Source organism: Scomber scombrus, chromosome 6 (genome assembly GCF_963691925.1).
Source record: "Scomber scombrus chromosome 6, fScoSco1.1, whole genome shotgun sequence".
Classification (NCBI taxonomy): domain Eukaryota; kingdom Metazoa; phylum Chordata; class Actinopteri; order Scombriformes; family Scombridae; genus Scomber; species Scomber scombrus.
The window spans coordinates 19,826,571-19,852,581 of NC_084975.1; the positions used below are offsets into that span (position 1 = coordinate 19,826,571).

At 37.2% G+C, this 26,011-nt stretch overlaps 2 protein-coding genes across 2 annotated transcripts in view; both read left to right on the top strand.

Moving 5' to 3' along the window:
* Nucleotides 1-26,011, top strand: part of ptdss2 (phosphatidylserine synthase 2) — a 261,708-nt gene that overhangs the window by 195,667 nt on the left and 40,030 nt on the right. The window lies entirely within an intron of this gene.
* ppm1h (protein phosphatase, Mg2+/Mn2+ dependent, 1H) overlaps nucleotides 14,872-26,011 on the top strand; it is a 36,467-nt gene continuing 25,327 nt past the window's right edge. The window contains exon 1 of the mRNA XM_062421087.1: nucleotides 14,872-15,688. Within this exon, the coding sequence (XP_062277071.1) occupies nucleotides 15,456-15,688 (233 nt within the window). The 5' untranslated portion in view covers nucleotides 14,872-15,455. The remainder of the gene's footprint in view (nucleotides 15,689-26,011) is intronic.

A 26,011-nucleotide genomic window follows, 5' to 3' on the forward strand; every position in this document is an offset into this window, starting at 1 on the left:
ATTTTCTTTTATTTCCATGCACACAAAGTGTTAAACCCTCGTGGATCTAAAAGAAAAGGAGTACAGAAAAAAACTGTGCTGTTATTCTTGCTGAAAATTGAGCAATTTCAAACTTATACTGTATCTCTTGCCAATGTAAGGCTAATAGGCACCAAAAGCCTGCCAGACGAAAATCCAGCTATCTTCCAGTGAAAAGGAAGATAGCTCTGTTAATGAGAGGCTCCTTGTCAAAACGTTGCCCATTCCCACAGAATATTTGAAAGTCTTGCTTCAACTGATGATAAAGTAACAGATACCGTAATAATCTAAAAAATAAAATTCTTAATTCAGTTCTTTAGATACAGCAGCAACATCATTACATTAAAGCATCAGACATAATTACCAGACAAATATTTTCTCACTTGGTGGTATTAAGTGGTATTAAGCCATGCAAACAACATTCTGCCTAACTTTCTGTTATTTTTCTCTAAGATTCCTCAAGCCAACCCAAAACACAGCAGAGAGAGAGAGAGAGAGAGAGAGAGAGAGAGAGAGAGAGAGAGAGAGAGAGAGAGAGAGAGAGAGAGAGAGAGAGAGAGAGAGAGAGAGAGAGAGAGAGAGAGAGAGAGAGAGAGAGAGAGAGAGAGTGTGAGAGAGAGAGTGAGAGAGTGAGAGGGAGAGTGAAAAACTGCGAAAACATGCAGTGGTGCATGCAAAAATTGAAGCACACTAAATTTGTCAATAGATTATGTTAATTTACAGTACAAAACAATGTGCATGGCGTGTTGGCTGAGGTGCACAGACCTCTCTAAATGTGAGGGAAAAACAAAACTTTCGCCTGAGTTTGGTGGATTAAATTTTGATGGGCTCTATAGGCCTAAATAGGCATGAGGACCCACATTTAACCCAGCACATAAGTGACATGAGAGTGGTATTGATATTCTCATCTAAATCTCGGAAGAAAGAAAGCTACTAATCACATTTCCAAAAACGAAAAACTATTCCTCTGATGACACATCTTCTGAGACACAATGTCTCAGTAAGTCCGGATGATGACAGATAATTTCTTTTGTGAAGAGTCGTTCCAAGGAAAACTATTTAGAACAAAGCAAATGGATTATCCAGGGTAACAGAGGCATTAATTTCTGGAAGGGGTGGATGCTAATAATTTTTTTTGTAATTCTTGTAATTCTTTAAATGTCTTGAATGCCGCAAACACAATTCCATTTGTTCCACTATATTGAGGTGGAGCTAGAAATCTCAAAGACAGAAAAAACCTGGACAAATAAAAGCTAACCTGCATGGTTGTCTATTGGATTCAATCATTCATGTAATTTGATTATTTAATGATAATATTTGCAAATTGCAAGACTAAATTCTACTATTTTTTGCTGTAAAAATCTTATGAAATCATAATGATGTAATGTACTAATGCAGTGATATTATGTCACCTGCAACTTTTATGTCTTTATTGAATCTTTACTTCATTTGAACACTATTTTCTAATATTAGACAACAGTAACATTAGTTAGCTGCTACAAGTCTGTTCCTAAATGGTAATACAGTATCAACCATGTTTTAAGGTTTCCCTTATAGTAACTAACAGAATACTTTTGTTCCCATGTGGTTAAGTTTATCTTGACCATCTCACCTTATGACATAAATGATCTGACAGTCATCACAGAGACCTACAGTATGGGAGGGGAAGTCCTATAGGAAATTGCGTGATTCCCTTAAATAAGGTAGAGTAAGTCAAGACCTGCCACACACTGCAGAACAGAGATGGTTATTATCAGTAATAAAAAAGAAGAAGAAAACAAGCATCAAGCAATCCTGGCTAGTATCAACTGGGATCATGCAGCTAAGATCTCTATTTAAGGAAATATGGCAGAAGGATGTCTGTAGGCTTGATGGACATTTCTCAAATTACCAGTCAAGCAGCCGCTCTGCATCTCATTAGACATGCCAATCACATACCCTCTGAAAAGCTACTCATGCTAACATGATCTAGGCTAAGGTCATCAGTCACTGTCTAGACTGAACAAATACTTTAGAAGGCACAACTGAGTTTCTCCAGAGAGTTTGAAAATCTATGACTCCAAAACAGACAGAGAGGCTCATAAAACAAGTAGTAAAGAGTCTCTTTGTACTAGCACACCACTGAATTTTCAGCTCACGAAAACACATTCATTCCATTCAATATATTTATAAAATATATATGTGCTCTGTGACAAACTATAATTTATCAGTTTCATGATTGGTTTCATTGTGCATTGATGGACAAAAACAAAAATCAATCAGAAAGTCTATTTCACTACATTTCCTCTCGTTCATACGGTATGTACTGAGCTGCAAGAAAGATAAATGGACCTGGCAGAGAACTGTGAGGAGTGTAGAAATGCTCAGCCACAAAGAACATTATATTCTGTGTGCCCTTCGTGTGTTTTGTATATCGATACCTCAGGCAAAAACAGAGGTGGAGGGGGTTGAGTAAAAAAGCAGAATTGATCAGACATTTGAAGCTGCACACACATATGAAGGTCATTGTTCCCTGGAATAACTCTGAAGAATGATTTCACACATACTGTTCGTAATGTCTCTCAGGCGTTAAACATGACTTCAAGCAGCAGTTTGCTGTTTCTTGGCAAACCGCTCAAATTTCCAAGTGGTTTAAAATAAATTAAAAGAATGCCAGTACTCACAGAAAAAAACAAAAACATTTACACTTATCCCATAGAATAGGACTCAAGATTGCTTAACAGAGCTCTCTTTGATGCATTCTTTAAACTAGAAAAACAATTTGGCCGTGTATCGTATGGGACTTGCGCCAAGAAGATCCATGCTTCCTTTCTGAGTAAGTAAACATCTTCAACCATGTTTTTCTCTCAGGAAACAAGCCCTTTTTTCTGTTACGATTAGGACAATTGTGTCCACAGCTGGCTTCCCTCTACCTGACAATCTGGCCTTTCCTCAACCCAATGCTGAAATTGTTATTGGCAGACCAGTGTAAATTAAGCAAGCTAAGAAAAAGTCAGACACGTGTTTACAAACATACTCTTGTGGCAGCAATGATTATTTTTAACAAATGAAAATGTGCATTTTTAAAATTAAACTACTGTTGGTCAGAGGTAACTTAGTGCGCCAGATTTGTTGGATCAGTGAATTAAACATCAACATGTCTGCAATACAGGAAGATCTTTCAGCACTGTGATCAGAGGAGACGAGGCTCTCCTTGCGTATCTGCCTCCATTACATGCAGCCCCCCCTTCCTGCTCCATTGTTCTCCTTCCATCGTCCTTGAAAATAACACACATTTCTATTTACTATTGTGTTGTTTAATCACTCCCAAGAGGCAACCAACAAGCAATGTCTAAAAATGCAGGTACACAATCTGGAACCTGATCAATCAGTATTAGCCTATCCTGACAGTGGGTGACGCACCTGGATTGTTGGTAACAGTTTGAAAATTACCAGCAAAATCAGGTTTGCATCACGTACCCTGGCATTAATAAGAATAATGCAAGGAGGAAAAAATAATATAAAATAATATAAAAATAATCATTTTGAAAAAAGTTTCGCAACTCATAGGATATTTGTACATTCTAAACTCTGTTTTTTTTCTTGGTGACTATACACTGTCATCAAAATGATTTTGCTTTGTACAGTTTGTGTAGAGCTGTTGTCTACTTCCAGTTGCACCTGTCAGCGTATTTGTTTGGTCATGTCAGTATCTGTTATTTATTGCTTCCTAGTACCAGAAGGTCTAAGATCCTCTACAGGGAAGTGGATGTGGGTGACATCATAGTAAAGGGCAATTTAATTTTTCTCTTTGCTAATATTTCACAGCAACAACACAATTATTGATGAAGTACACATAGACAGATACAATGAAACAAGAAACAATTATTGATCTGAAAAAATTAAACAGTCGGCTGAAAATGGCTGAAAACACACACACACACACACACACACACACACACACACACACACACACACACACACACACACACACAAAAACAATGTCAAACACCTTAGTAGTGCTAAAGAAGTACAAATATGTCAAAATAGGCCACAACAAAAAGAGTCTACCACAGATGATTACAAATGATTGTTAAATGTCGACTTGTTAGCATCCATTAGTTTTTAACATGCATATTGCTATGCTAGCATTTGTGCAGTAGCAATGCTAGCATTTAACTCAAGTACAGCAACAGCTGACTCCATTTAGACTGATTAGTTGAGCCATGTTACAGCCTGAAAAGTTGAGACTGTAGCCGTGTCCTAAAAATTACATTTGTACACTTCTAGATGGTATTGACGTATTATAAGAAACATAATTGCTGCTTGAAATACAGTCGCCAGCAAAGATTTTTGTTGTCAATACGTTTGTGCTCTGTGTAGGTAGTGGGTGTACAAAGCCAAGAGTAGGATTTGTGTCCTGCGTGTATTTAGGCATAGGTTACAAAAACACTTGGGATAGTACGTTATTTGTTGAAGGTTAGGAAAAGATAACATTTTTGGTTAAATACTGAAAAACATGTTAACATGTCCTGTCTCACAGGCTAGGTTTCCAACCAAATGCAACGCATATTTTAACTGAATTTCCAGAAAATCAATGAGCATTTTTACCCACTGATGTTATGCGAATATTTGGAGTTGGCTTGTTGAGATAAACAGGTGGTGGCTTAATTTTTCACTTGGGGGCCATTAAATCATTGCTGAAGAATCGAGATTATGTAATAAAAACAGTGCCAGTCAATGTCGTTATGATTCCTCTTTATATAAAGTCAATGATATTCCTTCTCTTGGCAAAATGGATATCAGCCAATTTTCTATATATTTCTGTTGTTTGTTTGTTTTAGTTTTTTTGTCTTATTTACCTTATTGTGGTCCTGAAATTTAAAAATCCTGGTTGAAGCCTGCAAAGCACTTGTAACTTTGTTTTAAAAGGTGCTGCGTAAATAAAGTTTATTCTTATAAATGCCAGTATTGCCAATATTGAGGGGGGCGGGGGGGCGGACAACGTAGGCTGTTTCAGCCACCGAATGACTAAGTTGGGCCTAGGTCCTGATGGACTTAGCAATGCAATATTTTTTAAACATATTTTTTGGCATTTTGTGCCTTTGAATGACATACAACAAAAAGTCTGCTGCAGGAATCAAATGCTGACATTCGATTCATTAGATATGACATACATCTTAATCAGTCGGCTACAGGGAGTATTTTCACATAGAATTAGTGAATGATTTTTTTTTTGAATAACTAATTAACTTGAATAATTAACTGTTGCAAATCAACACTGTTTACAGCATCTCATCAACATCTGGGATGACAAAAGTTGAAACACCCTTTCCATGCTCTCCTAGAAAACATAGATTACCCTCCCTTGAACAATAAAAAACACCCATGCATCCACCTCCTTGCCAGGCCTGGAAATGATTTTTGTACAAACCATAATAATAGAAAATAATCTAGCTATTTGCATAGAAACTATAATTAATCACGAGATTACTAATGACACTATGTTTAAAAAAATAGAGAGGAATGCTTTCTATCTGTTTTTCCATTCAAATGTTGTTTTTTTCTGGCTTTGCATTACAGCTTCACACAAGCATAAAAATATGTAGCCTTTTAGTTTCTTATCTCAAAGAGGTGGAAAGGTCACATCAAAACCTTATTAATCAAAAATGTACTATGATGTGCTTTGGCATCACAGCATGACGGTTGCACACAGATGATGGACTTGCTCTGTGAGCATACAGACCAGGTGAGAATCAAAGGCAGAGCCAGGGAGGTGAGATGAGAGGCTGCTGGACATGTTATCTACACCTTCATCCTGCCTGTTTATGGAGAACACAGACAACACAAAACATGACACCAAACCTACAGTAAAATTTCTACTGCCATCTACCTCACTGATAAATAATCAACACTGTAATTAAGTTAATTAAGTTCTGATGATAAAGTTCCCAGATATATCTTATATGTTATATATGAACACTATAAACATGAAGATGTGTTTATGTCACACAAAAATGTCAACCTTTATTATTTGATATAAAAGTGACTGATACACACAAACACAACACACACTGCAACCACCGAAATATGAGTGGCATGTAATGCCTTCACAGCCAAGTTGTTTCCTGGAAACCAGTAGCAGGTTAAATTGTCTCAGCAGGCAATGATTAATGAAGTGTCACTGCGATAATTGTCACTCTTCATGCCCACAGGTCAAGGAAAATTAACCCTTTCCAATAATGAAAGCCTTATTTGTGAATAGTAATGTCACTAGCAGAGAGAGATGAGGTGTTTCCCCTAATGCCTTTATGCCTGGTTAATGCTGCATGTCCTAGTATCTGACAGAGCTAAGCTGTTGCCTTCTTTGAGATGTGTTCTCTGAGATTTTATCAGAACTTGTCATCTGGACCATGTTAGGCAGTGGGAAGGCTAAATGCCAAGTTCAAAGCGCCAGATTTTTAGTACATGATGATGATGATGATGATTTTATCCAGAGCACTTTTAGGACTTTTGGTCCATGTTAGCTGAAAAAGAAGATTTGACGAAAAAATCCCAACTCAAGATCCACTCACCAGCTTTATCTGGAAATTTCAACTAAATAACGGCACTATTTCCAATACTATATCCAAGGTCATGAATAAACTTCCATGCTTAAACACAGTTAAATTTGCATTCACTGTTTCTTAGTAAAATGCTTAGTGTGTTTCTATGAGGTCTAAACCTCTATTGTTATCATCCACGTTACCTCCAACAAGCACCACCAGGGGTCAAAACCTCCACAGGGTACTTTTAACTGAAATTGCTTTTTACCACAATATTACCACCCTTCCCATGAACCCAGTTGGAATATTGCAGTTTGTTGCCCGTCAGTGTTTTTTTTTTTTTTTTGCTGTGTTTTGATTTCTGTTGGAGTTGAAAATAATCTTAAATGAGTACATTTTCCATCAACCTTTGACTTGTTAAACCATCTGTCTCTGCCATAGCTCTGTTTGTAGCAAAAGAACAGCAGTCCCCTCCTAGTTATGTGACATACAGCAATGTTGCAGTGAGAAAGCAACAAAACTGACACATTTGCACATCATGTAAAATGCCACCCTGTGTTAATGTAATCTATTTTGCACAAATGTATCTAATTTAAAACAGGTACAATTTATTTACGTTAACATTTAGCAACTTAAAATTATTAACTCAACATCTTCAGGTTTTTTTAAATCTCAATGCATACTGTATAAATAAGTAAAGAGTAGCCACACATTTTTATTGAACAGTCTATCTGTGACTTGTAAAAACTCATTAAAATTTGACAACATGATTTTCTGTTCCCTTGCATGCTACAATAGAGGCATCAGTGCTCCGGCTCTCTATTATACACATAGGCTGCAGAGGTTTTTCCTGCTCAGTATGCATGGATTTGTACATTGATTAGTGTTTCTAATGTCATTGTGTTGAGGAACAAAGTAGCAATATCCAGTTATTTCTTCCAAACTGCAGCTAGAGTTGTAATTAAACATGGACTTCAAATATGATAATGTGTGCTTGTCAGGTACATGAACACACTTCCAAAATGGTCAATTTGAAACAGCTGCTCTTCTAAATAATAAGTTAACAATTGGGACACACATTATACATTAATAAGCTTTCTTGCTTGGTAAATAGATTAGATAATACAGAAGAACATAACTTAAAAGTTTGGGGATTGATTGTTTTTTCAAAATGCATTTTTATATTTTCTAGAAATACTCTATCTGAGTACCAGATGAGAATGCTTCTCTGAATTATATTATCACAATTGCCTGTTCTAATAGACTTTTTTACTTATTGCCATGTGACTGTAATATTATTAACATAATTATATATATTATTATATTACATTATTGCTTTTAATGAGGAAGGTAGTGAATTACTTTTTGTGTAAACTACAATCTCAGTTACACTGACAGTAAAACTGAAACAAGACCAACTTTTAGGGATATAACAAGAATTTCCTTTTATTTTATGCGCCCTGCTTCGTTTTTATTCATATCTTTATATATAATGTTATAACATGGTATTTGATTACATATGATACATCTTTGTTTGTTTTTTAGCACATCAGAGGCTTTTTTTTTCTTATACGGACCTTCTCAAGTTATAAAAAACAATATATGACCAGAGCTTGAGTGATTTGTGAATTCTCTAAAGGATTAGAAAGACAACACATGCATGTGCATATTTTACAACAGCACAGCCTGTCTGTATTCCTTTTCCAGAGGCAGAACCTTGGAGGAGGAAGGTGTTGTTTACTGCAAAGTGAGGAAGGTAATAACGGAGACAAATGGTCATCCCCAGCTTAACCCTCTGATGGGACAGATGGGAATGGAATCTGCACCCATCAACACCCATAAATCAGAGACATTCACAGATCCAAGACTGGGCCATTCCTGGTGCTGTTGTGGTGTGTGACCAGCTGTATGTGTGTATGGGTGAGCATATGTGCATTGACTACATGAACTAATGCAGACATATGTCTTGCATTATGAACTTATCATACATATATATATTCGTACACATGCACACACATACACACCAAGAGAGGCCTTGGTTTTACAAAGTTGAGGATAAGAAAAGATTTCCCCTAAAAGATTCTCAGTATGTTGGTGACATCTGCTGGTCAGAGATAAAACAACAAGCTGAGCTACACAGGAAATAATATAATGATCATCATCACTATCACTAAGTTAACTCACACTTTCAGTGCAACATGTACAGTATACTGAACAAATGAATTACTTAAGATAGCATTAGTGTCTTGAGATGCATCATCTTGTTATCCAAAGTGTCCTGAAAAATCATTACATTTTTATCAGCAAATGAGGGGTCAACTCATAAAAAACATACACAGAGACACAAAAAAAATAGACAAAAAGTAAATAAAAATAATGACAAAATCATTGTCATTAAATTTTTCGATATTTGATATTTATAACTTTTTTCTACTTTTGTTTTGTATTTTTGCTCCAGTTATTAAATTTAGAGTACGGTCTAGACCTGCTCTATGTGTGAAATGCCTTGAGATGACTTTTGTTGTGATTTGGTGCTATATAAATAAAGATTGATTGATTGATTGGTTGATTGATTGATTGAGCACATTAATTTAGCACTGTAATTGAAAAAATAAGTAAATGCATAGTAGTAAACTATGTAAGTCTAGCAGTGGTAGTTATAATTGCTGTACTTGTACTACTGCAGTAATAGGCAGAAGTAGTGGCATTGAGGTTAGGAATAGCTTTTCTAGTTGTTGTTAAAGCTGTAAGGGTAGCATTAGCAGTAGCATCGAGGTTGCCCAGCTGCAGCTCTTTATTTGTCTCTGTTTGGCTCTTATGTTAACCACAGTATTCCTTACTTAAGTTTGAATCTAAATTATATATTAACAGCCAATATCTTAAGTCAGTGGAACAAAACCACATACCTATATCAATCACTTCTATAATATACCACAATCAGCCACTACAACAGTGGTAGTAGTTGTTTACGAGCTCAATAATAGCTTTTAATATCACCTTAACACTAAAATGTGGATGATATGTATATATTCATTGTCATGTCTCGCTATTCCACTTACTATACTTCTGATATATGCAATTGAATATGAATTTGTCTTTCTGTCTCACTCACAGATGAACACACACCAGCCTTTTCGATCATCCATACTCACACATGGGTTCACCACCTCAAGATAATCCTCTGCTACAAGCGCGTGTGGGCAGCTGTCTGTGTCCATCTGTGAGTCAGTCATCAGCTGAGCAGGCTGATTACACATTACATTACACACACACACACACACACACACATACACACACACACAGTAACACACACACACACACACAGAAACACACATGCAGGCTGGTATGACAAAGATATTCTTCAAACTATCTTGACCCCATCATCATCATCATAATCCTGTGATGAATAAGACCAAGACAGAGCTGGAAGGAAGTGATGTGCAGTGAGTGGAAAAAAATAGCAACATCATGCAACAGCATTGAGTAGAATTTTTTATTAGTCTACCATAATTTACTAACAGTGCAAAATTATGTAATGTGGCAAAATTCACAATGACATACTGCATGCCTAACAGAGCAAAACAGGGGGTGCAATTAGAGTTTCATGATGACTGATGCCCACCTACTGGAATATTTTTTCAACAATACAAACTAAAGCCAAAAAAAGCACAAATATGCATTATAAACCTGTACATAGGAATGACCAAATATCTCCAATGATAATTTTGAAATACAGATTTGGATCTTCACTTATGTGGCCTTAGCACTGACAGGTCATCGCCAAGGTATTTATCTTACACCACAACTATGAAAAACATATTTTATGCTTTTATCTGTTCAGTGGCTGCAAGCAAGCTGTAGAGTTGATTTAAGGTTCAAATCACTTCAGGGCTTTGTTACACTGATTATCTCCTTACAGTTTACATACCAAACCGATCATTGCATCCAACTGACTGTACAAGCCATAGTGATGTTGCATTTAAAATGGTGCAAAATGTAAATTTTGATATGCTACAGTGAGAGTGCTCTGGAAACTTTGGTAAAAGTCTGTAACAGATATTTTAAAAAAGAGTTTAGATGGCACTATAAGCTATTACCATTATTACATAGGGGACCACAGTAAAATTAGTTTTCTTATTAATTCGTTTTTCATATTATATAATCTTTTGTTTTCCTTGCAGCATGTATCTGTAGATGGCAATATCAATTGGCAAGTTCCCCCATCTTTCCAATAAAAATACACTACATGGCCAAAAGTATGTACAGGCTATGTGGACACCCAAGCATCAGGCCTACACAGCATGTAAGTGCATCTCATTACATCTCATTGTAAAGTGATATGCTTTAATATACTGCTATGACAGCCTCCACTCTTCTGATTTTCCAAAAGACTGTGGAAGGGATTTGCTCCCATTCATCTACAAGAGCATTAATAAGGTCTGACTTGATGTTGAGTGATGAAGCCTGGCTTGTGGATGGACTTTAAATTAATTTTGAAGATGTTGGATGGGGTTGAGGTCAGGCCTCTGTGCAGGAAAAGTGTCTGTTAGTGTAATTGGAATGAAGGGGCCTTGCCTAAACCAACAGCTCCAGATTAAAAGAACACCCATGTCCGCATACTTTTGACCATATAGTCTATCTAGTGAATACGATTAACTGCCTTGATTTGACATTCTTGTCTCTCAAAACATGACTCATAAAGACTTAGGTAATACCATGACATTTTGGGTTACATATGCTAAACATCAGCATTTTCCCATTAAATAATTGTTCATACCTGATAGATATTGTTAACATTTACATAGTTACAAAATACATATAAAATAAAACATGGCTTCATTACTGAAGAGTTATCTGAATTTCTATAGTGTGGAATAAACCTCAGTCCCACACCCTGCAGGTAGAGTACATCATTTCCTGCACCCAGCCCACAGACAGGCTTGTTGTGTATAATTAGGTCAGTAGAGCTCTTCTGGCAAACTCATGAATTATTGATTGGCTATAGTCTGCCAATATGGCAACTCCACTTTCATTGGAGTTCATTCATTTTCACTGGAGTGGAGACATATAATGAGTGAGCTCACTGTTTTAATGGCTTATAAAGATTGAAGATAATGCAACCCAGTGTTGTTGAATATTAATTAGGTACTTAGAATCATATCCTGTACATAGTGATAAAAACACACAGACATTGTCACATATGGTTGTTGGACAATTTACCTGTGATAAATTCACATGACACAGATTTTCAGGTATGTCATATATAAAATGTAATGTGATTTTTTTTGTTGTTGACAACAAATCACTTGTATATTAGAATGTCATATGTGATCAGTGTATAAATATATTGGTTTTAGACATTTCAAATGTTAAATATTACATGTCATATATGAAATGTTATTTCACATGCAACATATCCCAAAACCACACGCTCCTGTCAGTCAGCGACCAGGATTCATATCCTGTCTCATGATTCAAGTCAGTGATTTCTTTTTCAATATTTTAAGACCACACCTCCAAATCTGTAACAAAGCATAGGTTGTCTTAACATAACCATATACTAGATATCATGTTAAAATTTTGCCATCATATTCATAAAAAGTTAACCTTGGTGGAAGACAAGAGCTTTTGCAGCAGATACCCTAAAAAAATCACACATGAAATTCATTGTTTTCAGTGAGAACTGAAAACCCAACAAAATCACCTACAGGAACAAGTGGGTATGGGGCATTTGCATGTAAAATATTGTATATAATATAATTATATTATATTATATACAATATATTATGTAATATCTCATGTGCATAAAATACACATTTTCTTAAAAGTAAAATTTGTTCAACATATGAAATGTATTTTGTGTGAGGTTGCCTCTGACTAGGTTATTTAATGACCACAAATGTATTTACACATAGAAAACCTGGGGTCACATAGTATTATTTAAGCACAGGACTACTGATGTCTAGGTGTATAATGAAGCCACTCAGTCTATGTAGTCTTTATGGGATCTTGGAAGGTTTACACATACAGTGTACCTTTAGGCAGGAGGTGGGTGGGTTGGGGTTAGTAAGTGCTTTTTGGGCACCCAACAGATTAATCAACCCATTCTTGACTTGAGACTTGAAAGCAAATAAGTAATTTTCTCATTACTGGAGAATTATTAGGAGGAAGTGAGTCTTCTGATGAAGCCTATAATGTAAAAGTAAAAATTATAAGGGCAGATATTATATACTGAAGTACATGAAAAGCCTTACAAACATGAAGAGATATAAAGTGCCTTAAATCAGTTATGCTTGCGTGATTATGCTAAATATGTGGGCTTCTCTTTGAAGGCAGATCAGACATCTGCCAACTCTCAGCAGGCTCAAGCAAAAGTTGACTTAAGGGCTGTTGATAGAAGCAGTCTCACCAAAATACTGGCAACATTTTTTTCCAGAGAAAATTTGGACTGAATGGATTTGAATTTATTCCCAGCTGAGTTAAACAGTGCCAGTATGTGACAGTCCTTCTATCAAAATAGGTTCGCTTATAAATCATTCTCAAACTGCCATGATTTCAAACTTCACCTTTCAACACTGCAGGTCCATGAATAGAATGAAGCCTGTGTGTCTGCTCTGTGGGTTGGCAGGTCTGCAGCAGAAGTATTGAATAACAGATCATTTTGTGAGGTCCACTTCTCCAAAATGCAGCTCTAAGTGTGTTTGTAAGTTCATGATGTCTAGACACACATCCTGGTGGGTTGGCTTAATGCCCAGCCAATCAGGTTTTAAGCGACTCTCAGGCCAGAGCAAACTGAAACAACGTTAAGAAACAACAAGAAAACCATAGCAAAAATAGAAAGCCACATGTGATACACCATGACACTTCCCAGATGTGTCATTTTTGCAGTAATATATCTGGTTGGATCTATATGGTAATATATCTGGTTGAATTATTGTGAATTCAGCCCTTCCGTGCAAGAGTATGCATAAAAATATTTTTTGTTAAAACTAAAGCTAAAAAACAATAATAATGTGTCTGGAACAAAGTATGAAACCAAGAGAAGATGGTGCAGGGTGGATGTCAGAAGGATGAGAGAGAATGACCTCATGGGCTAGCTTTTAAAGCTTGGCAGGCCCAGATGAACCCTATTACACTGACGACCCTCCACTATCAGCCAATATCCAGAAAGCAGCCTCCGAGACAGCGGGAGGAACGTTATAGTTTGTTCAGAAAAGCTAATATGTGTGCTGAAGTCATTACAGAGCCCACATTTTTTACTGTAGTGTAAGTCAATTATGGCTGTCTTTGAAGCTACAGTGAACAAAGTTTGAGGAAATGAGGCTGCAAGAGTCAGTATCATATTTTAAATCTTGTTTTAAAATGTAGGCACATTGGAGAACTAGTCCTAACTTAACTTGATTGACTTTATTGTTATTTTATTCCTTTTCGTTTATTTTTGTGTAATTTGTTTTACTTTATTTTATCCTGGTCCAGTTTAAAGTCTTTTATTTGGCTATTTTGTATTTGCTTTGATAATCCCTAGCACTAAATCGCTTCTTTTAAAACTCTTCCTCAAATAAAGATGGTGATTATTAATATCGTTATTACTTGTATAAGACTCATGTTACACTTCATACATACATTGCTTATTTGACTTCTTCTCAGTGACAGTCTTGGTTGTCGACTCCACACATTGACAAAGGAGGTTTTATCAGGTAGTAGAGGAAGCATACCAAAGTCAGCTGACCAGACACACGCTGTCTTCCTGTGTATGGTGTGTGTGTGTGTGTGTGTGCGCGAGAGGGAAAGGGTTTCTATGGCTTTATGTCATTGTGAGTTCTTTTCCTTTCGGTTTATTCTTACTTATGAGAAGTTCCTTCTTCACAGGCAAACGAAAATACGTTTTTTTTTCCGCAGTGATCAGGGTTTGAATTAGGATTACATGCAGCTGTCATAAGAGGACAATTTGTGCTTTGGGTGAAAGATATAGGATTTCTGAAAATGTGGGTTTGATAGTGGTGAATGAGCGACTAAACTGAATATTCTCACATATGGTGGCTAAATTGCAAGTGTGTGTGCATGTATGCATTCCAGTCAGTGATGAAGGAAGTATTCAGATTCTCTAGTTGTATGTCTACCCCCATGAAAAATGATCCTTTACAGACAAAAGTCCTAAATTAAAAAAAGTAGGAGGGGCTTATGTAAAAATAGAGAGGCCTAAATATTCAACACAAAGAAACCAATGTAAAAGTAAGACCACTACTGAAAAATGATCCCATTGAGTGTTATACTACTGCATTATAATTCAATAATAACTGATAATGCATTTATTGTGTGAGCAGCATTTCACTGTTGTAGTGTTTTTTATAGGGTACCTTTTTTTTTTTATAGCGCAGTTTTAATTAGTTGAATCTCAGTGGGGTGCAAAACAATTACAATAAGCTATTTCCCACAGAACTCTAGTGGAAGTAGAAGTATTTAAAGTGGCTTGAGATGGAATCACTCAAGTAAAGTGCAAGTACCTCAGATTAGTAGCCTACTGTACAGGTTGAGAGGCCATTTTTCAGTTCATGTGTCAGCCCATCTTTACACAGCACACAGAGCTTCTCCGCACCTTGCCCGGGAGGTAATCGTCACTTCAGGATTACGCACCTTTGACCTCCAGCACTGTCAACAGTAAGCTGCTCAATGAGATGCCAGTGGGACCAAATCCACCAGCAGCAACCGGTTTGTCACATGACGAGCAAGCAAGCGCTGCCTAGCTGCCTGTGTGTGTGTGTGGCTTCTTTTTATTTCCGCGTTCACCGAGGGAGCGCTGAATGACTCTTTTTACGGCCGCTGTGTGTCTGCCTTTCACGCCGCGAAACTGCGTCGCCGTGCGGGGGGAGATTCACGCAATCACATCGCCTGGACCCACGCTCCCGCAGGACAATGCTCACGCGGGTGAAATCGGCGGTGGCCAATTTTATGGGAGGTATGATGGCTGGTGGCTCCAATGGTGATCATCCCGGCGGCTCGGATCTGCCGCTGAGATTCCCGTACAGCAGACCGGAGTTCCTGGGACTGTCACCGGACGAGATAGAGTGCTCGGCGGACCACATTGCGAGACCGATCCTGATACTGAAGGAGACCAAGCGGCTGCCGTGGTCCACCGGCTACGCAGAGTGAGTAACCTGTATGCGTCCATCTTTTCTTGCACAGCATCCTTTGGAAGAGAGCGCGTCCTTCCTGGACCACACAGTCACTGACTCTAATCAGCAGCCTTGAAAAATTAGGCTTCACAAATAGACGAAGGCGCACAAACTGACCTTTCATCTGTTTACACATCTGAACGAGAACTGCCTATTCATCCATATTACCATGTAGAAACACCACAGTGGGAAAACCATTAGGGCACCAAAAAAGATTTGATCACTACAATCTGCCCCTATCGCCCTACTGTGGGGTTTTTCTTATTATGATGACGTAATATTTGGGAAAATATCATTAAGTGGGCTGTAATAAGGTCACTGTAAGCATTGGTGCAGACTAGGGCTGGGTGATATGGACAAAATGTACATATCACAATATTTTTTACCAAATACCTCAATATCGACATTGCAACAATATAGTATGGATGACTATTGGTGCTTTCACATAATATTTACACAATGATATTTTTGATCAATAAAACGTCAGTGATGTGGATATAATGACTTACGTGAGTAAAGGCAAATGATAAAACAGCTTAACAGTTTGGTAAGTTCAGAAAATGACATGACTTTACTGTAATGCAGCCTTTAAACCAGGAAAAGACTTATGCTTTATCATGATATTACAATATCCACAATCTACAACAAAATCTAGTCTCATGTCACGATATCAATACCTAATGTTGATATTGCCCAGCCATAGCGCAGGCTCACTTTAATATAGGAGATCATAGTGTTTGAGTGTTCTGTACTCTCAAATTAGGTTTTGTTTTAAAAAGCAATAACATTTTTTAGGAAGGCAGGGTTACCACTGTACCTGGTTGGTTCAATGTGTTCTGTGCTGTAGTCTATCCTTTTTTAAAGCTTTTTGGCCAACGCCATATCATGTCTCGGTAAAGCTGGTGAAACCTGTCCATATACTTTAGATGTCATACTTTGAAACAGACAACAATCTTGTAGAAGAGCAGGTTTGCAATATTTGCCTATTCAGTGTTTGCCTTGTCAGAAAACTGTCATCCTGCTTCTATTTGATAGCTGAGTTAAGATCATCAGCTGTATTATTGATATCACATCTTATGTTTTGGCATACAGAATCCTTTTGGCTCCCTGTGTCTTCCTGCCATGGCAGTTATAATGCGGCTGTGTTGTATTTTCAATTGACATACTAAAAACAGCATTTAGCAAACCAATTCGACTCATGAAAACCAAAGTTGTTGCTCTACTTCTTTTAAATATATATATTTAAAAAGATATGGCAGAACATGAGAAACTGTAGACTTTGTGAAATATGTTGGCTATTTCTAAAGCCATAACAAACATAAGAGGAACGTGTGGAAGTACTTAATTTGCATCCTGGTTAGAGCAGTGTGCTATGCTCTGCCTCAGGCTAAAAACAAGACCTGATCTATACAAACAAACCAGTGTATTTTCCATTTCATGTTACATCTATCTTTGACAGCACACAAATAAAAAAATATGGGTGACAGTTTACTTGAAGGTATCGTCATAAGAGTGACATGACACTGTCATAACTGTTACATGACACAGTCATGAACGCGTCATACACATTATGTCAATGTCATAAATGTTTATGACTGTTGTCATTAAGTGTCATTTGGTTTTTGTAATGACGAGTTGACATTGTTTGGGTTGTCTTGATTATGACAACTTGACATTAATCAAAGTGACATGACCAGAAGTTGTCTTTGTCATGACATCTTGACATTAAATTAGTTTTGGATGTCCTTAGTATGACAACTTGACTCCTTCATGATATGTGAATGTCTAATCAAAATGCTACCACTTTACTTGAGGTCAAAGCATTTCTTAATTACACTGTCATAATGGTGTCATGACAGTCAGTTTTGGGTATCCTGTCCGTATCCTGTCAAACATCTATGACCAAGTGCTAGAATTGGTCTGTAACCTTGCACATCTAATTATAATAATCATTATGTCAACTTGCCATAAACACAAAAATAGATGCATATTTTGTTAATGTCAAGATGTCATGACAAAGACATTTTCTGGTAATGTCACTTTGATTAATGTCAACTTGTCATAATCAAGACAACCCAAACAATGTCAACCTATCATTACAAAAACCGAATGACACTTAATGACAACAGTCATAAACGTTTATGACATTGACATAATGTGTATGACACGTTTATGACTGTGTCATGTAACAGTTATGACAGTGTCGTGTCACTCTTATGATGATACCTTCAAGTAAAGTGTTACCAAAATATGATTTGTCTTGTGTCAAAAGTGCCACAAGCCTGAGAGCACTGAGTCGTAATCATTTCTACTCATGCAGTCCCAAATAAAGTATCAGGGTGGTTTGGTTGGTGGTACTGAAGCTTTCTCATAACTGTAGAGGTCACAGTTGAGCCCTTGAGCCAGTCATAACAACACAGTGTATGATGCAGCAGTTTAGTGTCCTTAATGTATTCATTCTTAAAGAAAAGTTGTTTCCACTTAGTCTCGTCTTCATGCTGTTAAAAGGATGTTATGTATGATGGAGTGCCTATTTCCTTAATTGTTTAATCGATGTTGTTAGACATTCTGTAAGAACGCTGAGTGCAGGAACTCCCCCTATCTCTTTGCTTCTAATGTTTCAACTTCAGCCGCCCTGCTGCAAACCCAGTTTATTTGTGCACATGTTTATCATCGCAAATCAGCCAGGGCCTATGCTTGAATTAGGACCAAAACTAACAATTATATGCATTATCAATTAATGTGTTGATTACTTTTTTCTATTCGTTTGATCTATAAAATGTCCTGCACAATTTCCCAGAGCTCAAAGTGATGTCTTCAAATTGCTCGTTTTGTCTGACCAACAGTACAAAACCCAAAGATATTTCATTCACTGTGATACAAAATAGTGCAAATTGTCACATTTCAGGGGCTGGAACGCAAGTTTTATTTACATTTTTGCTTGATTAACAACTTTAATATTTCATCATTTCATTTTCTGTTGATTGCCCAATCGATTATTGACTAATTTTGTAGATCTATATTGTCTCTGATTCCTATAAAATAAAGCAATCCTTTGAGTTTGTAGGACGCTCATATACTTCCGTAGTGTTTCTTACTTAACTGAAGATGGTTGCTTTTATATGTGCTTCCTCATGCTAATCTGTCATGAAGAATTTTTTAATCTCAAAATATGCCTATGTGTTCATAAACCATCACCCAGTCAGTACTGTATCTTCTAAATTGGGTGGCATTATTTTAGTCTAAATGATATAATTTATTTTGCTACATATTGCATTCATCATTATTTATCACAGTCACTGTTTATCATTCAAAGAAAAAAATGTATTGACTTTATTTCACTTAAATGGGATATATGATCAGTTGAACGCCCTACTTCTTGAATAGATGTGATACTGCTGCCAGAAGTGTGTGGGCGTGCGTGTTTGTGTGTATTTACTGTATGTGCCAGCTTGGTGTAGCATCAGCCAGGACTGAGCTATACTTGGGATTTGTCAACAGCTGGCTGACCAGCAGGCTTTGTTGTTGTGAAATCTCACTGCCAGCAGAGAAAACCTGAGCCCCTGATCCATACAGATCCACTCAGGAGGGTTACCAGGGTCATATACCATTGGGTGATTCCGATAACACTGAAATCCAATAAAGAAAATACTTAAAGTGCATCTAAAAGACTTGGTGGTTATACTGTATCTAACCAGCTACAAGCACTGTGGGACGCTCTTATGCCTGGTGCTACTATAAAGTCATTGCTTGTAACATCTTAGATGTAACATGCAATATTTATAGAAGGCTAACAGGAATATGTATCACAAATACTTTGATTTGCTTCTTTACATTGAAAAAAACATGGTGTGTGTATCTTGCGCGTTTCAGCCACATTATCGGTTCTATGGCACTGCTGGTCTGTTCTTAATCTGTAACCATTTTGGCTCAGAAGATAAGACATCATTTTCTTTTGTGAACTTCAGACTTTTGAGTTTTCCTGTAGCGCCACCACCAGGGCAATGTTTATAGTGAAATATCTCAACAAGTACGGGATGGATTGGTGCATAATGTATTTGGTTAATAAAAATACATGCAAAGCCAATAACATTATCACCGGCCTCATGCTGTACTGTGTTTAGTTAAAGCTAGCATGCTAAAAAGCTAAACTAGATAGATAGTGAACAGGGTAAACATTATACCTGTTAAACATGAGCATGTTAATGTAGCATTGTCACTGTGAGCATTTTAGCTTGCTGATGTTAGTATTCAGCTCAAAGCACCTCTGTGGCTAACAAGAGTAGCCTCACAGAGCTGCTAGACTGGCTGTAGACTCTGTTTCTATTTTCTGCATACTTTACAGATACTTTGGTTTGTAGAAAATATGGTTTGAAGGGAATTTCTGACTTGGATAAGTGTGTACAAGATATAAATTTATTTATATCTCATTTCAACATCATGACTATTTTATCCACAAAAATGAAGTGAAAGGTTTCCATAGTGTGGGTATTCCAATATTTGAAGATCATCAGCAAGATGAAAAAAGATGAGTCACACAGCCATACTCTGTATTGTGTTTTTCTCCCTCCTGCCCCTGCTCGACTATAAGTAGGCCTCTCTGAGATTGGCAGGGTTATGCTGGGTTATTGCTTCCAGCTGAGAGACAGGAAGCGCAGTTCTGCTTTATGAGGAGGATTCTGATGCCCTTTTTCTGTGGATGCACTGTCAGGTCCAGTGAGCATGATCCATTGAATGGATCACTGAGTATTGCTCACTCTAACTTGTGCCACCCTTTGTTCTCCAGCACACGTACAGGCCTCACTTTTGCAGAGCTACATTTACTGCACCCTTTCTTTCCAGTTCTTTTTCCCTCATCATGTATACAGCAGCACTGAAATTAATCATTTCCCCTTCTGTGCTCAGTTCGCTGTTTGGTTGCAGTGCGCCATGTTGCATGCTGCTAGGTGTTTCCAAAAGTAGAGGAGAGGAGGGAAACTGCTCATCTCCTCTATGAAGTCACCTTCATTGGTGTTTATTCAGGTTTGGAGAGATTGACCTTGCTGTGACCACGTCTGCTTCCAAAACCAAGAGCAAGAGCAAGAGCTGCAAGAATTAGTTGATTATTCCATGGGCATAAAATTAATTTGGAAACACTCAATTAATTGTAAATGTAACATTTCATTTATTTTTGATGTTTTATTGTCCAAATGATTAATCAATCTATCATTAAAAAAGAATAAGTAATCAGTAGTTACAGCCCTAAATGTATCTATAATCCAACATAAAAGTTAATGTATGTAGCTAATATATGCTCCTTGTTTTTGGAAGTAACAGTAAGATACAGTATTTAGTAAGCTAGTTAAACCTACATGCTGATGTTTGCAACTTAGGTACCACTAACATTGCACTTACACACTGTCCTCTGTTTTTGATTTTGGAAAGGCTTAAAAAAAACACAATACTCCAGACTTACCATACTGAGTGCACGCTGTGTCAACATTGAGAGAATTCCAAAGCTTGAGAGGCCTGCTGTGCCTCATTACTGTTATCCATGGATATTTGTCGTAGACTGTTTGGATCCAACCTTGTTTGCTCCAAGTTACTTCCAGTAGGAAAACAGTCAGGGATGGCAATGTGGTTGAACACATTGTGCTCTTGAGAACAAGTCAAAGCATAATTCATTAGCATAAAATACAGTGGACAGAATAATTCTGTCCAGAATGATTATGCCAAAGCTAAATCTTTGTTTAAGTAGCCCAAAGATGTAAATGATTAAGAATTGTTGGAGCAACTTTCATCAGTGGAAAAGATTCAATTTTGATGATGGAGTAGCAAAAACAAAACAACCAAAGTGGGTACCGCCCTTTTTCTTTCCTCTCCTCCTCTCCTTTCCTCTTCTCTCATTCACAGCCCAGCCCCCCCCCCCAAATAACACTTCAGCAATCTCAGCAGCACACTGTATGTTTTGTCTTCAGGTCAGCAGCCAGGCCTATGTGATGGCATGTCAGCGCTTTGGATTATGGAAGGCAGAAAGTTGGCATTAGTCGGTGTTATAATCTGCATTAAGGAAAAAGAGAAGAAAGTGACGGCTCTAGGGTGTTCAACAGTGTGAATGAAATCAGAGCATGCATGTTTGGCACACATTTCCAAGATAAAGAAGGGTTAAAACATAAATATATATATCTGGTATGTCCTTTTAAAATAGTTCTTCATTATAAAGAGTTAAATAAATCAGTCAATGTCACACTCAGCTGTGAAGAAAAAGCACATGAGCGACACTTCACACATACAAAGCTTTCCAGTGCTCAATCATATGATGCAGCACACTTGTGTTGTTTCTGCTACATCAATAGGGCACATCATTATGAAGCAGAAATGGTGTAATGCTGCTTCAGTTCTATGACAGCTTTCCTCAATGTGTAACTATAACAACTTGCTGTTGAGCAACGGATGTGGTGCAGTGCCATAATCACATCATCGGATCATCTTTATCATTATCTTCAATTGACTGTGGAAATGGTGATGTTGCAGCAGAAACTACAGTAGAAATAAAGAGAAAAAATGTTATATAATAATGTAATATAGCAAAAATCTTTTAATAGATCAAATGCAAGATGTTAACAGAAGCATATATGTAAAAGCAGCGGGTGAATGTAAAACAAGGAACACACTATGCAAATATCGTTTTAATACATCTCATGGTTCATGATTTATTAGCCAGAATGTAAAACGCATAATAACTGACAACATGAAGGCGCTATTTCTGCCATGTTTTAATATGTCAAGCATTTCCACATGGGACACCTGACCATGAAGTGTGAATACTTAAGCATGTTTAGTTTTTGAGATATCAACTTCCTAACATTCCTCCCATAGACTTTGCATTATAAATGTTAGTATTTGAATCACTGGACTATGTTAGAAAGAAGAAAAGTCATAGTGTAAATATTCCTAAAAAGCTGAATGGTGTAGCTGAAAATATGCAAAGTAAGCAAGAAAAATAAATAAAGCTTTGAAGAATAGCTGAACAGCATTTACACTATCAGCATTCACATTAATAATTTTCACTTTCAAGTGGCAACAGGAGCCATATTCCACATTAAAGGATTATTTAACAAATATACTGCAGATGTCTTGTAAAAAGACTGTCAACAATATTTGAAAAAAAGCCCTATACATTCCTATGTTTGTTGTATTCTTTGCCTCCAGGCCAGTTTTTTTTACAACTTGGCGTCATTTACACTTTTGGTTGTGCAAGAAGATGATTGAGAACAAAGGAAGGGTTTATTCTTTCAAAACATAGACCAGTGTTGCTCTCTAATAAGTATTGTTAAAAATTAGGGATGCACCGAAAATTCGGCCACCGAAAATCTTCGGCCGAAAATGGCCCAAAAGCGCAAACAGCTAACTAAAGAGATCCGCTCCTCTGATGCATCTGTAGCAGACGTTATTCCTTTAATTGCAGCACTAAAGTGTAGTACACTCTTAGATACTGTCAGCACACTTTTCACTGAGATCTATTTGGATCCTCTGAACTTCATTGCGACTGTACTTGATCCGCGTTATAAAAATCATTACTTGGATGTGGGATTAAAGCAGCGCACACAAGAAATGATCCGGGCCGCGATGGATGCGGAGAACCCGCTTACAGACAGAGAAGCGCTCAGCACAGTATAAGGTGTGTGTGTTTGTGTGACTATAAATGCAGCGCGTGTGAGAGTAAAGCGTGCTTATAGCTCTGTGTTGCTGCTTATTAGACCGATACCGATCGCACCCCCCCGACCGATACCGATCGCACCCTTCCACCAAGTCTAACACTTAAGTGTTATTTTTAACTTAATTAAATTTTATATTGTCCATTGTTGTAATGTCAGTGCTAAATAAATATTTTCATACTTTTGTAATTGATTTATTCTTTGAATTGCAATGCCTTGATTTTGGTGAGGTTAGTACACAGTCATAGCCATAAATGCAATGGTACTAATAATTGGCATAATAATTTCTTTCGGTGTTTCGGTTTTCGGCCTTGGTTTCCTCATTTTCGGTTTTCGGTTTCGGCCAAGAATTTTCATTTCGGTGCATCCCTATTAAAAATATTGCTGTATTCAGGACATCAATTTAAGATTCTTTCAATGACCAAAAACAGTTCGAAGTAGTCAATCCTTACAGTTTTACATTTTTGCTTGATAAATGACAATCTACAGCTGGTCAAAATGGCTGTCTATACATTTGATTGACTAATCACTTTATCAACAAAATGTTTCACCTAAGTTGTATTTTTGAGATATTATGGCATTATTTTTTTAACTACATAGCTGATTCTAAAAGTTTTTCCTCATTGGGGGTTTTTGCCCATAATGCAAATTAATATCAAGATATCTTGAGAAAGATGCACTGCCTTTTGCCACTGCCCTTCAGGTCAACTGTTACCGAAAAAAACAACCTGAAACCAGAGAAGACACACTCTAGTTTACAGCTCTGACAAGGTAATTAAGGTCATGCCATTGTCTTAAATATGAAGAAGTGAAACGAGGTAACCGAATATGACAGCTCTGGTCTCAAACACAGTTGAGGCCTCAGGGTGTGGAAGGCTTTCCTCTCATATCAGAGATGAAAGGCTTGAAAGCTCCACTGTTGTTAATCTTGTGATCTTCCAGGGTCAAATGAGCCTCACTCCCTGCAGTGCTTTGGTCTCAGACACGCATGATGGTGCATGAAGTTTGTGGCCTCTATTCATCATATGAAGTTAAGGAGAGGACTTATAGGACCATGCTGGTGGTTGTGCTTGTTTTAACCCATTAACTGCATATTGCTTACACTGTATACTTGATGTTACTGCTGACCAGTTGTCAACCTTCTTAATGTAAGACACTTCACACAAATTCACAATATCTGTTTCATCAGTCCATGCATGCTTATTTTTTGTCTTCAGGGTTTGACTTTCTGACCAGAAAACTTGCAGCGCAAATGTTTGGCAGCCGATTCTCAAATGTCAAATGCTGAAGCTTCTTTACTGTTTCCCTGTGATCGTGCATTCAAAGATTAATGTTGAGTAAATGTTTGCTGAGGTGAAGTTGATTTTAAAAGTAAACTAGCATGAACTGAAACTGCTGCCTGGAAGGTTTGACTACTGTATCCAAAAACATTTAGTATGCTGTGGAAAATAGTCAGCAGTAATGTACAGTAAAAGTGGATGTGTGTGTTTCTTCCAGACCACTGAGAAGAACATACACTAAACGCAAATGCATGAAACCCTCAAGTGAAATTACAAGCATGGTTCTGACTTTGGGAAAAAATTGTGCTTTCATGTGTTTTCACTTATTTTTGCCCCCCCACCCCAACTAACCTTTTCAGTATAACTCTGATAGAGTGAGCATTTTGCCACACTTCAAACTTGTTGCTAATTTAAGATATTCATGGTAATATTTGGGTTGCTGTGCAGACAAATGAAGTGTTGTGCCATGTTGGCACTCTAAGGAGTGTGCTATTATTAATTTTAAGGATGAGGAAGCGGTGAACAGCCTATTGTGTAAGACACCAATTAAAATCAATCCTGGTTAAAACAGGGTTCTTCATGCATCTTCTAGCGAAATGCAAATGAATCAGTTGCTCCTCACCTCGAGGACAACAAATGTCCAGAGGAAACAAAAAATAATAAAATCAATCCTACTGAGTTAAAGTCTCCTGGTTCAATTTATTTCAGTGTTTTCTTAGCTTGAGACATGATCCCTGCTCTGCATGTTCATCCCCATGACTAATTAGGATTATTTATATGGGATCATAAGAAAGAAATCATGACTGCCTCTCACATCAACATGTATCCGAATAAATGTCTCATGTATTTAATATGATTCTGACTTAAAACATTACAATTGAAAACTATTTTCATACATGTTGACAGCAGAAACAAAAATACATATTTATAGTTCACATTTTGTTCCTGTGTGACCTTTGCTTACCTAAACTCTTGTGCTCTATATTCTTAAACTACTATAGGCACAGTTTTAATAGGGCCACTGTAGACATAACATCTCTTATGGTGTAGCTAAATCGAGAATGCCTGGAGTATTGTTGAGCAGCGTGTGATTGCCTATGACTACATTAGCTCACAGCAGCAGTGCACCATCTGCCAGGTGTTGTATAATGCAGTATTTATGGGGTTTTCTTAAATGGGGTCTTAAATTGAAATGTGTACTTAAAGAGTGTGTATTGGCTGACTTTATCTCTTATTGTCTGACTTTGTTAAGCAGAAACGCTAGAACAGGAATTGAGTTTGTATGGGATATACAGTCCTATAAACCTCACAGGGAGGAA